At 47.4% G+C, this 20,904-nt stretch overlaps 1 protein-coding gene across 2 annotated transcripts in view; it reads left to right on the top strand.

The window, feature by feature from the left end:
• The window catches only part of RYK (receptor like tyrosine kinase), a 47,116-nt gene extending 36,372 nt beyond the window's left edge, over positions 1-10,744 (top strand). For both annotated transcript variants that reach the window (XM_015638129.3, XM_015638127.3), the window contains exons 10-15: positions 695-764; positions 2,238-2,370; positions 3,146-3,255; positions 5,161-5,320; positions 8,724-8,860; positions 9,743-10,744. In XM_015638129.3, coding sequence (XP_015493615.1) covers positions 695-764; positions 2,238-2,370; positions 3,146-3,255; positions 5,161-5,320; positions 8,724-8,860; positions 9,743-9,854 — 722 coding nt within the window. In that variant the 3' untranslated portion in view covers positions 9,855-10,744. The remainder of the gene's footprint in view (positions 1-694; positions 765-2,237; positions 2,371-3,145; positions 3,256-5,160; positions 5,321-8,723; positions 8,861-9,742) is intronic.
• Positions 10,745-20,904: the final 10,160 nt, after the last annotated feature.

Genomic DNA, 20,904 nt, shown 5'->3' with positions numbered 1-20,904 from the left:
CACAAACAGTGGTGGGAAAGGGGTTGCAGGCACCACTTGTGCTTCTTCCCAGTGGGTGCTCTGATTTCTGTGGGTTACTGGAGTTGCCACAGGTGCCTGAATTTTATCTGTCAGCAGTGGTTTTATTTATTTATTCATTTTTAAAGGTGGGGTAGAGAACAGCAAACAGTTCTAAAGTTACCAAGAGTCAAGTGTGTCAAGCAGAGAGCAAGGAAATAAGTAAATCTAGACCATAAGCAACCTCCAGCCATGTGGCAGTAAACACAACTCTACCTGGAGTGGTAACTCAGCAGTAAAGCAGTGTCCTTTTAGCACATTTGTGCTTGGGAAGCACTTGACAACACATCCCAGTGCTTCCACGGGCACCGGTCCTGTGCAGGATGAGACCACACTGCCCAGTGCAGCCAGCTTGTGCCTGCCCAGAAGCTGTCAGGAAGTGCAGAACCACAGCCTGTCAGCACCTGGAATGTGCTTGATTTCCTTTCTGAGCTTCACCCCACTCCTTTAAGCAGAAATGAGCCTCAGAACTTGGCCTTGAACTTCGGGGCTTTTTGTAAAGTGCCATTTTAAGAAAGGAGGCAAACAAGTTCTGTTCATGCTCAAATGACCTCAAGTGACTTGCAAATCTGGACTGAATTTTAATTAATATGTTGATTTGTTTCCAAAGTTTATCTGTGGTTCCTTTTTCCCTCAGATCAAGCCTCAGAGGTGCAGGTGACAATGATGCTGACGGAAAGCTGTAAACTCAGAGGGCTTCACCACAGGTAGGGCAGGCAGGGCTGGTGACAAGTCCGTGTCACTGTGAGGTGAAAGTACCTGGGCTAAAGCTCCCTGGACAGAGGGAGCTCTTTGTTGGGAATTCAGCAACACTTGTGTGGAATCATGGAATGCCAGGTTGGTTTGGGTGGGAAGGGACCTTAAAGCTCATCGCTGCCCTGGGCAGGGACACCTTCCACTAGCCCAGGTTGCTCCAAGCCCCCTCCAACCCTTGGACACTTCCAGGGATGGAGCAGCCACAGCTTCTCTGGGCAACCTGTGCCAGGGCCTGCCCACCCTCACAGGGAAGAATTTCTTCCCAAGATCCCATCTATCCCTGTCTGGCAGGTGGAAGCCATTTCCCCCTTGTGCTGTCACTCCATCCCTTGTCCCAAGTACCTCTCCACGTCTCCTGGAGCCCCTTTAGGCATTGGAAAGGGCTCTGAGGTCTCCCTGAATCCTTCTCCAGGCTGGACGTTCCCCATTCTTCCAGCTTTATATAATACAGGCCTTGCCTAAAATACAGGAGTAGCAGGTTGTTGGTGAAAGATACCTAAAATAGAAACAAAATCAACCTGCCCTGCTCTTATCATTCCAAATGAGCTGTTCTCCTCCCTTTTATAAGTCAAACTTCTGAAAAACAGTCCAAAAAACTTTTCTTCCCTACACTGCCCATAAAGCTGGGACCTTCATGGGTCTCAAGAGCTCATGGATGTGACACCTGGCTGTGAGAAATTTTCAGGAAGGAGTAAGAAAATTAAAAATTAAAAACAATTGTCAGTAATTGGTGACTTCTACTAATGGTTTTCAGTGGAAAATACAGGTATTTAAAATAATGATTAATGGAAATTGAAACTGTATCCACTATGATTTGAGTTTATATGAATTTGCATATTGATATATGCAAATACTATAGATTATATTTCTTCTGAGGAAGATGTGCAGAGATGCAGCAGCGTGAGGGTTACCTGAGCCACAAAAGGCTTGGAAAGGCCCTTAAAGTGGCTGATTCCGATTTAAAATTTTCTGTTCTGTCACTTTGCAGCAGATCTAATGTGATGTTCTGACTTTTTTTTTTGTTAAACTGCTGCGATGGAAGTATATGTTTTATATCTGTAGTTGATTTAGAATGTAGTTAATATAGTTGTTTTAAAATTTTATCCGAAATCTCCCAGATTAGGATATAGCACTTCTGTGTACAAACGGTAACCTGCATTCACAACAATTTGTCAGCCCTCTTGGACCAAGTGAAAACATTTGGGGGGGGTTCTTCATGATGGGAAAGTAGTCAAATATTTAATTTATTAAAAAAAGTAGTGTCTAGGGCTTGAGTTATTTGGAGATGTTGTGCTGTGCAATTCCTAATACAAGACCAAATGCTTTTCTTCCATGTTGAATTAATTTTATTGCTGTGTTTAGGAATCAAAAGTACTTTTATCAAATTTTAGTTCCATAACATTAGGAATTTGTCTGTCTTCCAGGAATCTGCTGCCTATCACTCATGTCTGTATAGAGGAGGGAGAGAAACCAATGGTGCTGCTGCCCTACATGAACTGGGGGAACCTTAAGCTCTTCCTGCGACAGTGCAAATTGGTGGAGGCCAACAATCCTCAGGTACACTCGGGCATGTGGGACTCTGTGCCCATTAAACCTCCATTTACTCTGGCACCTGACTTTGTGCCACCAGAGGAGTGGCTGTGGCACTCTTCTGTTCAGTGTGATGGCAGGAGAACTGCAGAGGTGGCTCCCCAGTGAGTGATTCCCACCAGGAAAGCATTCCTGGCTGTTTATCCTGGGTGTTCAGAGGGCAGGAAGCTGAGTCACCTCTTATTAGGGTAGAAAATCAATGCATCCTAAAATTATATCAACAAATAGAGAAAATTGTGGATTAAGTTTAGGGAAATAGTGTATGAAGAAATTACAGATTTACTGGTGCTACTTTTGGTATCCCAAGCTATAAATACGTGCAAGTTTTTCATTATGATGGAACTGTGAAGTTGCAAAAGGAGCTGAAGGAACAGCCTTCGATATTGGTTTTGGAGAGCGACAAGGATTTTGACTGTGCTGCTGCCTGGAAATTAGCTGGTTTCAGGGAAACAAAGTGAAAAAGGTGTGGGAAGAGGGGTAAAATGGACCATTTTTGCCTATGTCCACTTCCAGTCAAAGGAAAAGTAGGTACAAAGAGTGAGGTGCTTGAAAGATAGAAGTATTTTCCCTTGGCACATCAAAAAAATAAGTTAAAATTTAGAGTAAGGCACCATCATGAATGTCAATAGGTGGTTGTGTCTGTGAGGACTGGAAGGGGAGGGGGCACTGGGACACAGCAATCCCAATCACCCTGCAGGTACTGGGCTGAAGGGGCTGATGGTGCTGCTCTGGGCTCTTGCAGGCGATTTCCCAGCAGGATCTAGTACATATGGCCATCCAGATTGCCTGTGGGATGAGCTACCTGGCCAGACGGGAGGTCATCCACAAAGACCTGGCTGCAAGGAACTGTGTGTAAGTACTGACCCCTCTGCAGCTGCAGCTCCCTGCACTCAGCCTGAGCTCTCCTGCAACATGTGGGTTTGGGGTCACTGGTGTAGACAGTGGTATTCCTCCAAAGCAAAGGGAGCCAGGAATCATGTTTCCAAAGGACGCAGAACATCCTCTCTGTAAATGCTTCAGCTGGGTTTGTCTATCTCTTTTTCAAAGGCTTGAAAAGAATTAAAGCTTCCCTTCAACTTGAATAAAAACTTGGAATATCTTTGACAGATTATCAATGGATAGATTTTTTAAAAAAAGTTGGTTTTCTTAATTTTTTTTCTTCTTAAAAACTGAGTTAAAGACTTTGTTCATTGGTAGATTTCTTAGTTGCCAATGATGGATAGATACATATGTGCTCTGGAATGGTAGGAATGCCAGAGAGGGGTTTGAGACCATCTTCAGGCTGGAATACACTCCAAAATGTAGAGATGGAGGTGTTTGGTGGGTTCCTGGGAACTCAATCACTCAGTGACCACCACCTCTGTTCTTGTGCCTTTTAAGGATGCTCAGTGTGATGGGGTTCCTGACAGATTCTGTTCCTAATTTCTGTTGCTTTTCCTCACTGGTGAGCGCACTGAGGAGGAAGTGGGACTACAGAAGACAGAAATCACCTGGAGCTTTGTATCTGGAAAGAGAAAGAAGTGCCAGTAGTAAAGGTCCCCTGGAGGACCACCTGCCCCTCTTTGTTCCCCAGGTTTGCTCCGGGTGGTGAAAGGCTAGGAAGTGCATCAGACCCGTGTCCTAATTTTGGGAAGGGAGCCAGGATTCCAGTGATCTTGGCAGGTTTAAGGGAGGAAATGCTTTTAGTCTCACGTGCCCATGGCACAGCCGGGTCCAGTTACAGTGGACATGAGGATTACACAAGTCAGGGATATAATCACTGAGGAATTGCCCTTTGAACTGAATTTGTTTTCAAATGGGTCTTCTAGGAATTTCTCTGAATTCTTAGAAATTACTAGATAGGAAATTTCCTGGTCTGTAAATTTTAAGGGTAGTGAACTGGCCTGAAAGTTCATAGAAATAAAATAAATTAAAAGGTATTTGAGATAGTAAAGAGGGGAAAGCACAGAGATAGAGCATTTATATTTAATTTTTCTCATCAAAGTAAAGAAACAATTGGCAAGATGAAAAGACAACAAAAACCAATTTGTTACGATACCCCCAACCCAAAGTTCCTTCTGTATTTTTGTCATACAATATTGAAGCCAACATCTTTGCCATATTCTGAAGTCAGTTTATGAGAACATTGAACTTCGTTACACACAGTTTTAAGTTCAAAGAATTTGAATCACATCCCAGAGGGGGAGAATTCTCAGTACTATTTTGAGTCACCTTTTCTCAATTAAAATAAGTTCCCTTAGTACACTATTTCTGACAAGCATCAGCATCTCTTGTGGAGGGAGTAAACATTTTTTCAGCAGATGCTTTGATTGGAGACATGCTTAAGGACCACAGAGTACTGGTTGCTTAAAGATATTACTGGTTCTTGCTTTGCTCAGATCTTTGCCTTATTACCACACAGGTACTAGAGCTACAAGATGTTTAATTGCTCTGATAGGGGATCTCCTATAGAGCAGGAGTAACTTGAGGTTACTTGTTTGCTTTAACAGTATTTTTTTGCACTTGTAAATGTTTGGTTTTATTTAATCAAACCTGCTGATTTTCTAGTGCTTATCAGTTGGCACAGAATAAATTGGTGCTGTGATAATATTTGCTAATCACGGAGTGTGTCTTGATGCAGGAGTGACAGTGCTTGAGATGGGGATTAGCAGTCCCCAGTTAGATAGATGCTGAGTGTGTGCCTTAGGGCTGAGCAGAGCTGTTTGCTGCGGGGCTGTGCTGCTGCAGTCGCTGAGTGCTGCTGTTCTCTGTGCCCAGCATTGACGACGCGCTGCAGGTGAAGATCACGGACAACGCGCTGTCCCGGGACCTGTTCCCCATGGACTACCACTGCCTGGGGGACAACGAGAACAGACCAGTCCGCTGGATGGCTCTGGAAAGCCTGGTGAACAATGAATTTTCCAGTGCTAGTGATGTGGTGAGGTTTTTTTCCCTCCCTCTTACACTTTGGAAATGTGTTTTGTTGACATTTTTATCTTTTTTCAGCTGTTGGAGAATCCCAGAATCCTAGAATGGTTTGGGTTGGAGGAAACCTTAAAGCCCATTTAATTCCACCCCCTGCCATGGACTAGGACATGTTCCACTGTCCCAGGTTGCACCAAGCCCTGTCCAGCCTGACTGGAACACTTCCAGGGATGGGGCAGCCACAGCTGCTTCTGGGCAACCTGTGCCAGGACATCACCGCCCTCATAGGGAAGAATTTCTCCCCAGTATTCCATCTAATGCTGCCCTTTGGCAATGGGAAGCCATTCCCCCTTATCCTATCCTTCCATCCCTTGTCCATAACCCCTCTCCAGCTCTCCTGGAGCCCCTTTAGGCACTTGAAAGTGCTGTGATGTCTCCCTGGACCTTCTCTTCTCCAGGTGAACACCCCCAGTTCTCCCAGCCTGGCTCCAAAGCAGAGGTGCTCCAGACCTTGGAGCATTTCTGTGGCTTCCTCTGGACTCGCTCCAGCACCTCCATCATCTTTCTGATGTTTAGGACCCCAGAGCTGAAGGCAGGGGATCATGGCACTGAATTGGTACCAGTGGCTTGTTTAGAGCAGCATCCCTACTCCCACTCCTGCATCGACTGCTTGTGACAGATGGTTCAGGGGTCCATCAGGCCCTTTGTCATAGCAAAAGTGCCCCCGTTCCCTTGAGAATGCTGCCAGGGAACACAGTCAAATCCAGAGAGCTGCATTGGGACTGGTCTACTTTTTGTAAAGTATCCCAAGTTGGAAGGGACCCTCAAGGATCATCCAGTCCAACTCCTGGCCCTGCACAAACACCCCAACAATCTCACTCTGTCCCTGGGAGCATTGTCCAAATGTTCCTGGGGCTCTGGCAGCCTCGGGGCTGTGCCCATTTCCTGGGGATCCTGTTCAGTGTCCCACCACCCTCTGCTCACTCTCTGCTCTCTCTGCTCAGCAACGATCTGGTCAGGCACAGCTTCCCTTCATAAATCCACACTGCCTGTTCCCAGACACCCCTGTGCTTCATACACATGGGAGTGAGTTCCGTGATAATGAGCTCCCAAACATTCACAGGAGCTGGTGTTTGACTGTGTAGCCCATAGTCCCCTGAATCTCAGCTCTTCCAGAGAATGCCTTCATTCCAGTGGTCAGGAACCTCTCCCAGCTGAGGTGACCTTTCAGAGATAAGAGCAGTATTGCAGCAACCTCAGCCTGTTCCTTTGGTTCCCTCAGATGCATCCCGTCTAGGATGGTGTTCTGGTGCCAGTTTGGGAAACTTAAGGGATGTTCTGGTTGGTTTTTTTTCCTCCATGGTCTCTGTACCAGTGCTGCAGCCATTTAAACAACAAGAAAAAGAAGGAAGGAAGGGATGGTGCCAGTTGTGTTCCACATGTGTACTCATTGGAAAACACATGGGGATATGTGTTACACCAAACTTCAGGACAGAAGAGGAAATGGAAGTTGCCTGTAAAAGCATGTTTTTAGAGAGCTAAATGAACTCAATCAAATGGTGGGTTTTGTTTTTATTTTTACTTTTTAAAAAAAATCTGGAATGTGATTTGCTGTTTGTGAGGACTGGGAAATCCAAGCTTATGTAACAGTGGCAGTGAGATGTGGAATTTTATTAGGATGAGTAAATCTCAGTATTGTAACCATTTTTGAAAACTCCAGTGCAATTCAGCATCTCTTCCAACCCATTTTAACCCAGAAGTCCTTTTTTCATTGCTTAGGGATAAATGCCACCCACCTTTTAACACACAGTTCTAACTGCAGATATGTGGCCATCTGAGTTCTGTGGAGTTCAAAAGTGAACAGTTTTTCTGGGTGTAGGAAACACCATGTGCCCTGAATATCAGTTTTACATCTACTGGGACTCCTTTCACAAAAAGCTGATGTCAGATGTTTTTGTGGGTTTGGTAGGAACAAACCCAGTGATCCGTTGCATGTAATAGGGAACGGGTGATGAAGTGTGGTACAAACAGCATCTGTGTCTGCAGAAATGCCATGGGATCTGTTCCAGGCTTGCTTTTTTGGATTACTTTCTTTCAAATTTGTTTGCTGGCTTGAAACTTTCCCAATGATGTGTTGCTCCCCTGCCAGCAGCTCTATCAGTCAGCCAGAGTGTAGGAAAACAAACCACGATTCCTGCTGAATCTTAATTCATGGTTTTCCTGCTGTTGGACATGAAGCTCTGCATTTCTTCATGCCATTTTTATGCTGCTACCTATGGAATTAGAACAGCTGTATTCCCAGAGTGGTTTTGCTTGAATCACTCTCTCTCATCTTCATGACTACCCCTTGTCCTTCAGCACTCTTCTCCATTGCAGGTTATTTCCTTCAGTGGCTGTTTGGAGCAGGGCCACATCTGTGCTCCTGCCCTTCTCTACCCTTCCCACCTGAAAAAATCCCTAAGGCTTGGATCAAGGCAGTGGTGGGATTCCTCTACATTAAAACAGGAATTGTGTGAGCCTTGCAGGACTCTGCCCCTTTTTAATGAATGATGATGTGTAACTTGAGTAGTGAGTCACTAGCGTGCAGTATCAGCCCCATCTCTGTTTGGTCTCCTGGATCTCTGGATAACAGATAATAAATCATTTTCCTTGTATTCAGTTTGTGTGTGGATTAATTGAGGAATTTTTCATCACTTTAAGCTCCTTCTGGCAAGGGTTGCTGGCTGAATGTATTGAATGCTGATCCAGGTGTCAGGTTTACTGAGATTAAGTCTCTTTTTTTTCCTGAGTCCTATTCCTGAGCATACGCTCCAAATATACAGATTATTCAGAATCAAACAATTGGAATTTCATTCAGTTTGCTATTCTTATCCTTTGAATTTTGCAGACTTTTCTGAGGATTTTTGAAGAAATAAAATGTAAAAAAATAAGTAACAGTTTTATACTAAACATTTATTCAGTGCTCAGTATTGTTTAGATTTAGGTGTTCTGTAATGTCATGTTTCAAAAGGCTTGGTTTTTAGCACTAATATCTTAGTGCAGTAAGATTTTAAGTTTAGTTTGACTTCATAGAATCACAGGTTGGTTTGGGTTGGGAGAGACTTTAAGACCATCTGGATCCTACTCCCTGCCAGGGACAGGGACACTTTCCTCTAGCCCAGGTTGCTCCAAGCCCTGTCCAGCCTGACTATGGACACTTCCAGGGATGGGGCAGCCACAGCTTCCCTGGGCAATTTAACACCAGTTCTGTGATTCTTAATTAATCCAGTTCAAGACATGTTGAATTTGGTTATATGGAGCATTTATGTAAAGCTTTCTTACTATGTGTAATCTTACTTAGAGCTGATGTTGTGCCCTGGCTGGAGGAGCTCTGGGGTTCAGCGTGTTGTGTTAATGCCTGCACTGTTCCTTTGCAGTGGGCCTTCGGGGTGACACTGTGGGAGCTGATGACCCTGGGACAGACCCCCTACGTGGACATCGACCCCTTCGAGATGGCAGCTTATTTAAAGGATGGCTATCGAATAGCTCAGCCCATCAACTGCCCTGATGAACTGTGAGTGCCTCTGCTGGTTTGTGTTTGGTGTGTTAAATTGAGAGCCAGGGTTGCCTTTCCCTGCCTGTTGTTCTGCCTGTCAGACAAACCCTGGGCTAAACATTGCTCATGGAACACTGCCTCTGGCTCTAGGGTCCACAGCATCAGAAGGATGTGGAGCTGATGGAGTGAGTCCAGAGGAGGCCATGGAGATATACTCTGATGGCTGGAGCCCCCTCTGCTCTGGAGACAGTCTGGGAGTGCTCAGCCTGGACCAGAGAAAGCTCCAGAGAGACCTTAGAGCCCTTTCCAGTGCCTAAACAGGCTCCAAGAGAGCTGGAAAGGGACCTGGGACAAGGGGTAGAGTGACAGAACAAGGGGGAATGGCTTCCCACTGCCAGGGGGCAGGGTTAGATGGGATATTGGGAAGGAATTCCTCCCTGTGAGGGCAGTGAGGCCCTGGCACAGGTTGCCCAGGGAAGCTGTGGCTGCCCCATCCCTGGAAGTGTTCCAGACCAGGCTGGACAGGGCTTGGAGCAACCTGGGCTAGTGGAAGGTGTCCCTGCCCCTGGCAGGGGGTGGGACTGGATAATCTTCAAGGTTCCTTCCAACCGAAACCATTCCATGCTTTTATAGCATTTGAGCAATTTCCAATGAACTATGTTGCTTCTTCCTGGATTGTTATAGGTCATACCCTAAATCATGCCAGGACCTCTGGTGACAGCCTCTTTGCTCATCATTCCAGGTGTCCATCCTTGGAAGGAGCTGTTCAGCATTATGAACCATAAGATCCAGGGCTCCTTGCCTCAGTTTCCCAGTGGCAAATGCTGTTTTGCCTTTCAGACTGGGGCTGTGGTTGTCTGGCTGACATTCCCTTGTGCTCCATGTGCCTCTCTGTTGCAGGTTTGCTGTGATGGCCTGCTGTTGGGCCCTGGATCCTGAGGAGAGACCCAAGTTTCAGCAGCTGGTGCAATGTCTCACTGAATTTCACGCAGCATTGGGAGCCTACGTTTGAAACAGCAGCAGAAGATGGAATTCCCCGCTTGGGAGGAGCCACGGCATCCATCTGCAGCTCCATGCGTCCCTCGGACTCGCACACGTGATGTGTATAAAGCAACACTACAGGGAGAAAGCACTTCTTCCAAAACACTGTGCCTTAGAATGCCTTAGTAGTCTCAAGTTTTTTTGTAAGACCTCTTGGTGTTGAATATTTTCTAGATATCACTTTTGCTAAGTTAAATTGAGACCTTTTGGTTTGCCATCAGGATTTGTAAAGTGTAGAGATAGTGAACTGAAACATAAGATTTGGATGGACTTTGCACTCTGACAACAGACACGTGATTTTTTCAGAAGGGTTTATGGAACTGGTAGAAAAGTGAGGAGAAGGGAAATGAAAAGCCACACTGCAGAAAATTTTCCCTGCTTTTAAAAAAATGTTGAAACTGAATTTTTCTGACCAGCTCTAGTGTTTGTACTTGTATGTATCTGGAATAGCTTTTTAGTATCAACTTCTTCTATTTTGAGACAACAGCACATTGTGGTTGGATCCACACATCTTACCTTTTTAACCCATTCACAAATGTTCTTTGGAAAAGCTGGTCTTCAGGATACAACATCTCCTTTCTAAAGCAATGATGTAAAAGTGATCCCAGTTTACCTCATATAGAGAGTGGTGAAAGTGGGGTAAGAATGGTGCCCCTCCTTTCACAACAAAGGATTTTTGAGATGGTTTTATGTGCTAACTAAAGGCCTTCAGAGAAGCGCCAGAGCAGCCCCTGGGTGGGAGTCTGTCATCTCAGGCTTCTGCCTCACAGTTTCTCTTCTTCAAAAAGGTACTGGTTGTTTTTTATGGGCTTTTATGGCCTGAAATGGGCTTAAATATATAAATATATATTTGTAAAGACACTTTCAGAGTAAAGAATGTTTTTCTATTACACCTAATGTGAAAGCTTGGTCCCTCACCTTGCCCTGTGTATGGATTGTGCAGGATGGTGGTGATTAGGTTTGAGTTGGCAGGAAGGGAAGGTGGATTATGGAACTGCTCCCTGAGACTTCAGGTATTACCCTGCTGTCTTCCTTAACCCAGAGACTCCTTCCACTCCGGATTGTTTTGAGTTGAACATTAGAGGGCTAAACATGTGTTTTCAGCAAAATGTGTGATAGATTAAGGCTTTTTTTATATATATAAAGTAACAGGATAGCTCCCAGTTCTCCTGGTGAGCTGTAGGCTGCATCCTCTGCCTGGTGGCACCATGAGGGGGGTTGTGCTTCAGCACAGTGTGGGACATGAAAAGTTGCCTTTTGTCTCTCACCATCTGCAGCTGAGCACCCGCTGCCTCCAGTGTTTGTGCAACTGCAGGGGTGGGACATTGCCCTGACAGGCTCTGGGGCCATCAGAGTGCTTTAGGAGACTGCTGTGCAAGTACGAGCAGCTGGATTTGGCTGGGTCATGCAGATGTGCAGCTTCTGTTCTTTCCAGAACCTTGTGAACCTTGCTGAAGACAATTATTCCTCTCTAATTAGTGTCATATGAGGCAGAGCCTTGTGTGGTTTGTGTCCCTCAAACTGCCAGAGCTTTCCTGTCTCTATTCCAGGGTTTGTTACCTGCGGCCAGCAACCCAAGCCTTGCGTTATCCTGGCAGGAAGTTTTCCTGCTGGCTCAAGTTTGGGCATGTTGTGATGGTCTGTGCTTGCCTGACAGAATTTGAACTGGTTTTGTTTGGTTGAGTTTGGAGTGGCTGAGTCTGGGGACAGCAGCAGGGCTTTGGGTGTGTGGTCTTTCCATTCTGACCTGGGCAGCTGGTACCAGCAGCAGGACTTGACGGTGACGTGGGTGTTGAAGTCAGCAGTGGCAGTCCCTGACATCCAGGTGGGTGTTCCAACAGGATCTGCGGAGATCACAGCTCTAAAAGTGAGATTGGAGAACAGCCCAGGGTGAAAACGATCCACCTGTTGCATGTGCCCAGGGCAGAGTCACGTGCACACAGGATGTGCATTGTGCAAGCTCTGCTCACACCCCAGGGGTGTCACAGGTGACATCTGACCACAGTGGGCTGGACGTGGCTTAGGGATGTGGTGCACATGAACCTGCTCCGCTCAGAGCTGTGGGAATGGGAAATGTGTCAACTGTCCCTTCCCTACACTGCTTCTCCCCTGCTTTCATCCTCAGAGACTGGGAAGTGGTTCAGTGCAGTTTAAGGTACAGATACAACTCTTTATTGTGGAAATCTGCTTTCATTTAATCAGGGTTCATCTACAGGGATGAGGCTGACACCTGCTCCACCCAGGGCAGTGGTGAAGTCCCATCCCTGGAAGTGTTCAGAAAACAGGTGGATGTGGCCCTTCTGGATACAGTTTGTTAGGCACAGTGGGCTGTGGTCAAAGGTTGGATCTTGGAGGTCTTTTCCAGTCCTAATGATTCAGTGATTCTACAATTGGCATTCTGCTGGTAGCAGAGCTACCTTGAGTAGAATCCTTTCAGGAATTTGTTGTACCTGTTTTGCCAAATAGCTTTCCTGCAGGGATTTTGCTGCATGTGCTGTACCTTAGCTCCATGGGCTTTTGGGGAAACTCTTGAGGAGCAGGTCACTTGGGCAGAAGACTGGAAGGACAGACTTCCTGGAAGAAGAACATTGTTGGTAACTTCTAGTCCTAAAGTATGTGGAAAAGTCTAAGTGTGACCCTGGGGAGAGCTGGATAGAGCATGGATGCGAAGTGAGGCAAAGCTATTAAGAATAGAAATCTGTGCTTACAGAAAAGAAGAAATGAGAAAGATTTAAGCTCACAGTTGTTTTTTTTCTTGGGAGGGTAATGTCAGAAGTAAAAATGAAGCATGAAGGAGTAAAAGGCAACAGGGGTTGAGCATTAATTAAGTTGGTGGCTTAGGTGGGAAGCCGGCTGAAGGGCAGGGTAGGATGGGATCCCCTTTGAGGACAGAGGGCAGAGTTCTTGGGTGGATTCAGATGGAGGAGTGATCACTCGGGAGTGAAGGATCAAACTATGGGGAGAGGAGAAGGCTGAGAGCAGACAGGGCTTCATAAGTGATGTGTTGAGAGCTGTGGAGATGTTCAGGGAGATGAAGGGCACCTGGAGAACAGCACTCAGGGAATGGCTGCTCTGTGGTTTTTCAAGTTTTTTTCATGTTTGTTAAGACACCTTGGAGGATCAAAACACTTTCTTGTTCAGCCTCAAGTCCTTTGTTTCCCACTGTAGCTGTGTCCAGATTGGCAGCAAAGAATGAGGCTGACATGGCAAAAGAAGGTGGGAATGAAGAGGTGATGTTTTATTTAATTTATTTTCTTCCCTGGAGTTTGACACTTGGAATCACCACCCCAGAGTGTTCAATAACCTTTGTACTGGGACCTGAGAAGGCTTCCAGCTGTTTTGTCTGGAAAGACTCATGTGTTGTGTGCTCTAAACTGCAGTGTGGAAAGGTCAGCTGGTGCTTGTCAGAGGCAAGTGGAAATACTGCCAAAACGGTGGAACTCCTGTCAGGGCATTGAGTTTAAACATTTTTTGTGGTAGGTGATGGATGGGAATCATTTCAAAGACAAGGAAGATTAAAAAAAATAAGGAGAAAAAGTCACCAATCCAAATGCCAGTCTTAAAACTCTCACCTGGCAGATGAAGGGTGTCCATGCAATCCCATTGGGAAGCATCACCCTTGAAGTGTTTTGTGCCTCTCATCAGGTATTTTTTCAGTACAACCCATGTGCAAATGACCCATGGATTTGTGTGCTTGAGGCTGTGGTAACTCAGCTTGAGAAATCCCTGTCTGTCAGCTGAATTCCTGCTGGTGCCAGTGGATTATCACAGGATGCTGTTCGAGCTCAGCACTGGAATTTTAGTGAGGAGCCATTGGAGGAAATTAAAGAACTGTGTTTAAAATATGTGAAAGAGCTCTGAGAACTGGTCTAAGGGATCCAAGTAGCTCCACTGGCGCCACAGAATGCCCAATAAGGAGCCAGCCTGGCAGCTGGAATCTGTCAAGCTGCTGCTGGTGGAGTGAGGCACTCAATGACCTGGCACATCCAGATTCTTCCAACCAGGTAAGGACATTCCTGCAGCCATCCATGGGTTCCATACAGTGATGCTCCTGGTAATTGCTGCTTCCTCACAGGTGAGGATGTGGAGAACCTATCTTTGCTCTGGGAGTGCCTTGCAAATACCAGATGGAAGTGACATTGCAGAGAGGGAATGTTTTGGGGTGGAGGGAATGTGCTTTATTCCTGATGGCTCATCCCTTCCTGCTGGGAGTGTGCTGTGCCTGTCCTGACCTCTTGCTTGGAGCAACATGTAAGTGCTGCTGAGAAGGGGCTTGTGTTGCTGTCTAGCAGCTCTGAGCGGGAGGCAAAGTTTGGCTGGAAGTTTTGGGAGGAGTTTTAGGTCAGTTTCTGGCCTGATTTGGCACTGAGTGTTGGATTCAGCAGAGCTTGGCATGTTCTCACGTGAATGATGTTGATGTCCTGCTGCCAGACACAGTGGCTTTCCAGAAGCTTCCAATGAAAACATTCTTCCACCACGAAATCCAAGAGTTAGACGTAGTTAAACAAAATAACATCCCCAACTGTGTTTTTGATCTATATGCCAGCTTCTGTGCATACCTAGGGTGGGAGAGGCTGAATCATCAACCTGTCTTCTCCTTTCCCTTCTTTTTGCCCCCAGCCCCTTCTGCAGCTCCGTACTCTCAGCTTGGGTTTCTTAAACAGGATGACTTACTTTACTCCAGCTCTTTTTTTTTTGCTTAGGAAGTTTTATCTCAGGCTCTTCATTTGTGTCACAAATCCCATAGCTTTGGACCTGGTGAGCTGGGTTATGTCTGGGAGAAACCCTCTGGTATCCAAGAACTCTTGTCCTGCCTTGCATCCGTGTGGAGCCAAAACACAGAGTAAGCAACCAGAAACCCTGTCTGGGCTGCAGGGAGTCCCCCAGCCCAAGGAGTTTGGCTCATGGGATCAGACTGGAACCAGCTGGTAAGAGAATGATCTGTGTGGTTCTGCTCACGTCACCCTGGAGATGACAAGATGTCTGGGACCTGTCCTGATGTGGGAGAGACCCAGAACAGAGGCTGGCACTTGAGGCTTGCTCTTGGAGCTGTCCAACACCTTCAAACGAGCCATTTTCACTGTTGGAATGGGTCTGAAATCCCAGTTCTGTGCAGGTCCCAGGCTTGCCTGCCCTGGAAAAGCCAGTTGCTCTAAGGGTGGAAGTTGGACGAGGTGGCTCCAATGCATTTATGATGCTTCAGCCTTTGGAAGAGGACTGGAGTTGGAGAAGGCTGGAAGCTGAAGCTGTGAGTGCTGAGTGCATTTCTGCTACAAGACTGGGATGCAAGCCAGTCTGAGATGTTCCTGAGATGCCATAGCCTGTGCAGGATGCAAATCAAGTGCTGCAGCCAACATATAAAGCTGTTTTCAAGCTTACCTGGAACTGGGACTGCTCAGCCCTCTGTGTCCCCCCTCATTCCAGGCAGCCTTGGGTCAGTCACCTGCTGTAAGCATGTCTTGGTTCTTGAAGCCCCTTACCCACAGAGAATCCAGCTGTTCTCAACCCTTCCTTTCCAAATGGAGGAGAGCTGGTGGCACTTGTAAGTAGAGCTCCCTCCAAGCCTTGTTTCTGAGCCAGGAGAAGGCCAGGGCTAGTGTAACCTCCCCTTTGGAGTGTAAACCTCCCCTTTGGAGTCAGGCTGAAGAGGTTGGGGCTTCAGCCTGGAGAATAAAAAGGTGTGGAGATCTTAGAACAGCCTTCCGGGATCTGAGGGTACTACAGGGAAGCCAGAGAGGGACTCAGGAGCTGGGGTGCCATTGTAGATAAACTGCCAGATTTTACTTCTGAAGCAAAGGAGTGGTTTACTGAGGAACTGAGGAGACAATTGGCCTTGAATTCTTACAAAACCATGAAGGGATGGTGAAAACCCACTGAAAAGTTTGCTGGCCTGATCCTTTTCTGCAGAAGGATGGTGCTGGCAGCTGAGTTGTGGCCCGAGCTGGTCTACAAATGCCCTTTGTAGCCTGGGTGATTGCAGCAAGTCGGGTGGGAAATCGGGGCCATCTCCATAAAAAAGGTGTTTTCAGTGCCAGTGTCCAGCAGAAATCTCAGTTGTTGCTCTTGGAAGACAAGTGAAGTTCAAGTGATGCCACTTGGAAGGAAGCTTCAGTCCTTCCTTTTCTGATGTTATGTTACCTCAGGATATCTCGGTCCTACCTGCAGAGACCATTCCTAGCTTTGTTTTGGCACCCAGCTTTTTGTTTTGGGATATAGCAAAGAGCATGGATTCTGGGAAGAGCTGTGAGTTCCAGCTCTGCTCAGCTTTTGGGAAAACAGGATCACACGTCAGAGCTGGGTTTGGGTGTCTGCAGGGAGTTGTTGTGCCCTGGGGGATCTGTGCTGGATCCTCGCTGCTGGTGCCCTGGGACGGTGTTGGCTGCTCCCCAATCCCACTGTGGTGCCAGCGCTGTGGAACATCAGAGTCTTGACTTTTGGGATGCATTCTCCAATGACTCTCAGCCAGAAAGCTGAACATGGCAGCAACAGGAATGCTGCTTCCAAGAAACAGGAAGACTTCCTGGGATAGAAACAGCCACCCTTGCATTGCTGCAGCAGGTCTGGAGTCTCGTGGTGACCCAGGCTGGGGTCACCTATGGGGTGGCTTCTCCTCCTTAACCCTGGTGTGGTTCCTGGACCTGCAAAGGAGATTCTGTTGTTCTGCTCCTTGTTCTGACTTGACTTACCAGATATAATCCCATTCCCTTGGAATGGGATTATAGTGTCCAAGTAATTTTTGGAGCAAAAGTGTGAGGAGGAGCAGCTGGGGGGGGCTCAGCCTGGAGAAGAGAAGGCTCGGGGGGACCTTCTCACTGTCCAACTCCCTGACAGGAGGGTAGGGCTGGGGGAGTTTGGTCTCTGCTCCCAGGGAAATGGCCTCACGTTGCACTGGGGGATGTTTGGGCTGGATATTAGGAGAACATTTCTTCACAGAAAGGGCGAGAGAGCCATAAATATCCATACAATTCCTGGTGTGGAAATTAAACTCTGGATTTACCTATCACTACAATGAAAATTTTTCTCTTTTCCCCTCCATTCCCTTTTCCTTTCCATTCCACGCAACACCTCACATTCAGCTCCATGGTGAGGAGTGAGTGACATGGTCATGGAGCATTGGAATTACAGTAAGTCTTTAGGGATAAATTAAAATTAATGCAGGTCCTGACCCAGGTGTTAGATTTGTCATTTTCCCTTGTGTAACGCTGGTGTAATGAGGAGTGCCCCACACTGTGGACAATTATCCATACTGGGAAGCTTCATCAGGACTCCCAAACAAGGGAAAAAATACTTTAATAATGAAAAGCTTAATGCCCTAAGTTGTACACACAGAGGTTTGCTGCAAGAAGAGACATGTGGATATTGTCTCCGAGTCTATAGAAACACGTAATTCTCTCAAAGCTCCTTTGTTCCTTTGGGTAGCCCGAGCCATGCTGGGTGTGTGTCTCTAATCTTGAAATCTATGAGCTTTAAGGAAAAAATGAAGTTAATTAAAGCAGTTTTTACATGTATTGTCAGGCGGTGCTTCTGAGTGTGGGACCAGACTGCCTGGATCCACGATCACTGAAACACAGGAATCTCTTACCATTATCCCCTCCCAAGATATGCTTAATTTGGACCAGAGCAGTTTGAAACTCTAGTGTTTAGGAAATTAATATCCTATTTCTCAATGTGTCTGCTCAATAGACGCCAAATCCCAGGGGGGAAATTGGGAGCCATAGGAAGGGGAGGTGGGTGGGAGAGCACATTAAGCAGCCGCCACTCCCACGAATATATTTCCTCCTAGCAAGTCGTTGATGAGATGCTCTATATTTGCAGGAAGCTTTAGTGCTGCCACTTCTTTTTATCTCCTTCCTGTGTCCTGGCAGAGTTCATCTGAGAGTAATTGGTGACAGGTTTGTGTTTTCCTTCAGTTCCCTGGAGCACAAACTCTCCCTTCCCTTCACTGCTGGCAGTCAAGTCATGGTTCCAAGGGCCTTGGTGGTCAGACCCTCATCTAGAGCTTAGCCCCCCCAGGTACATTCCTCATCCAGGAGCAACACCTTGTACCACTTCCAAAGTTCCTATGGGCTTCTTTCATCTGATATTGGTGCTGAGCAGGTCCTTAGGGTTCCAAAACCTGAAGGTTTCCTGGATTTCCTGTCCCTGTGGGGTGAGGTGGCTGCAAGGCCAGAGCCCAGGTTTGGTGAGCTGATGTTGCTGCCTATAGTTGCCACCACAGATTGGATGTCAGAGCCACAGAAAACTGCCAAATGGGGCTTTTGTAGCATTGCTTTAATTTTCTCCCTTAAAAATATCAGGGTGTGGAGTCCTGTCCTTATGTGAACACCTCATCGAGGTGCTGCAGCAAGTTCCCAGCCCTGAAGAACCAAAATCTGGAAAACAAATGGGCTCTAATAGAGAAAATGCCTTCATGAATGTCATTTTATAAAAAAAAGATTTAATTAGTTTTGGAATTTTTTTCCATGTTGGAGGAAAATTGTTTTCCTTCTTGTGTGGCACAGAAGCCAGTAACACGTCAGTCTTTGAGTATCACCTGGAACTTGGACACCCCCAGCACAGGAAAGAGGAAAATTGTTTGTGTTTGACTGCAAAAATATGGTAATCTGGGAGGCCATTTGGTGGAGGAAGCAGTTCAAAGTGTTGATTAATTGCTCAGAGTTTGTTTTTAATTTCCCAATCTCAAGGTTTCATTCTTTCCCTGTGCAGCCCAGAAAGGCCCCAGTGCTGGGCTGATCCCCCAGCAAGAAAGGGATTGGGATTCTGCCCCTGTGCCCCTGTGCTCAGGTGAGACCCCACCTGCAGAGCTGCCCCAGCCCTGGGGCCCAGCACAGGGAGGACGTGGAGCTGCTGGAGAGAGTCCAGAGGGGGCACCAGGATGAGCAGAGGGATGGAGCAGCTCTGCTGGGAGGAAAGGCTGGGAGAGTTGGGATTGTTCAGCCTGGAGAAGAGGAGGTGATTGTGGTCTTTCACTATCTGACAGCCAGAGAAGGTCTTTGGACAAGGGGGAATGGCTTCAAACTGAAAGAGAGTGGGTTTAGATTAAATGTTGGAAAGCAATTCTTCCCTGTGAAGGTTCTGAGGCCCTGGCACAGGGTGCCCAGAGAAGCTGTGGCTGCCCCTGGATCCCTGGAAGTATCCAAGGCTAGATTGGACGAAGCTTGGAGCAACCTGGGATAGTGGAAGGTGAGCCAACGCTGGTTGGAGGCAGCAAGGGGTCAAAAGGGCTGGCAGGTTTCTAAGGCACCTTTTCTAAGCTCCCAGGAATGTCAGAACCCAAAGCAAAACATGTGTGCATTACCCTCTGACCCCAGCAAGGTGTGGTGTCCCCAGGAATGAGCTGGCTTTGCTTCCTGAATGTACCCCAGGATTCCAGCACAGCATTGGGTCACCTGTCCCTGGTGCTGTGTCCAAGGCTGTTCCAGAAGAAGAAAGTAGACTAGAAATTATGAAAAATTTCTTCACAGAAAGGGTTGTCAGGTATTGGAATGTGCTGCCCAGGGAAGTGGTGGAGTCACCATCCCTGGAAGTGTTCCCAAAACACATGGATGTGGCACTTGAGGCCATGGGTTAGTGGTGAAACCTCTGGTGCTGGTTGATGGTTGGACTTGGTGATCTCAAAGGACTTTCCCAACCTTGAAGATTCCGTGACTGCTGGGAGCAGGGCAGTAAGGATGCTCCCCCATCACGCAGAGTTCATCAGCTTGCCTCTGGCAGAGTTGTCCTCCAGCCCAGCAGCACAAGGGACAGTCACACTGGGCTGGCAAGAGCAGGCACGTGCCACCTGCACATCCAGGCCATCCCTGGGGACCTCCCTGGTGCCGCAGAACCTCGAGAGGCCATGCCCTGCTGGCATCCCTGGCTCCAGGCTGGGCTCACGTTAGTGGGGTGGTTCTGTGTGCTCCAGGATAAGGCAGAGCTGTGGAACATCCTCCCCGTGGAGTCACTTGGTGGTTTGCTTGCTGACGGAGATAAAGGCTGGCGTGGGCTTGGCCACACGTGGGGCTGCGGCTCTTGCACAACCCCGTGAGAATGAAAACAAACCTTAGTCCTTCCTCTTTCCTTCACCCCTGGCATTTAGTGGAAATGCTGATGGGCCTGGTTGGTATTTTTATGTTTGTTTGTTGCTTTCCTTCTGGCTGAAGTCCACATTGCCGCAGATTTTCGGTTAAGCTTTTTCCTGGAAAGCTCTGCCGCAGAAGAGGAGGAGCGCCCAGAGGAGACTTGGGGCTTTGTGCAGGTGCTTCAGGGGTGGTGGGATGCACTGACCAGGGCTGAAACAGGGCCATCTCCTGGGACCAGCAGGAAAACTTCATCCTGGAAGGTGGAGAAGAACTTGGATGAGACCAAAACGCTTGAATATTTTGAAGATCACAAACCCAGTGGGGAACACAGGAGGGAATCATGGAATGGTTTATGTTGTAAGGGACATTTAAAGGGCATCCAGACCAACCCTCCTGGTGTGAGCAGGAAGTTGGACTTGGGAGAAATTCAGATAGCACTGAGGATATGCAGGGAGAGCTCAGGAGCAGTGACTGTCAGAGCTGAGTGACACAGTGCCAGGGTGGGGTGGCTGCCTGTCACCTGTCCCCACCACACCCCAGGATGGAGCCAGGTGTTCACTGAGCTGCTGTGTCAGGATGGGTCAGCCTGTCCTATCCTGCTCTGTGTCCTTGCAGTAAGGGATCTCCATCCAGGAAGCCATGGGGGCAGGAAAAGGGCCTCAGCAGCAGAGGTGGTGCTGGAAAATGGTCTCCTGCACTGTGAGGATCTTGCAGTGACCTAGAGCCCAGCCAGAAGGGCAGAGCTGGGTGTCACACCGTGGCTCTGTGGGCACAGTGGGTGTTCCTTGCAGGGTGTCTTGGTAGGGTGTAGGATTCTGTGAAGAATCTCACCCTGGGTTTTTTGTAGAATCAGAATGGTTTGCTTTAAAGGGACCTTAAAGCCCATTTCATTTCACCCCCTGTCAGGGGCAGGGACAACTTCCACTATCCCAGGCTGATCCAAGCCCTGTCCAGCCTGGC

Source organism: Parus major, chromosome 9, assembly GCF_001522545.3.
Source record: "Parus major isolate Abel chromosome 9, Parus_major1.1, whole genome shotgun sequence".
In the NCBI taxonomy this organism is placed as follows: domain Eukaryota; kingdom Metazoa; phylum Chordata; class Aves; order Passeriformes; family Paridae; genus Parus; species Parus major.
Note: the sequence above shows the minus strand (reverse complement) of the source record. Positions and strands in the feature narration are given on the sequence as shown.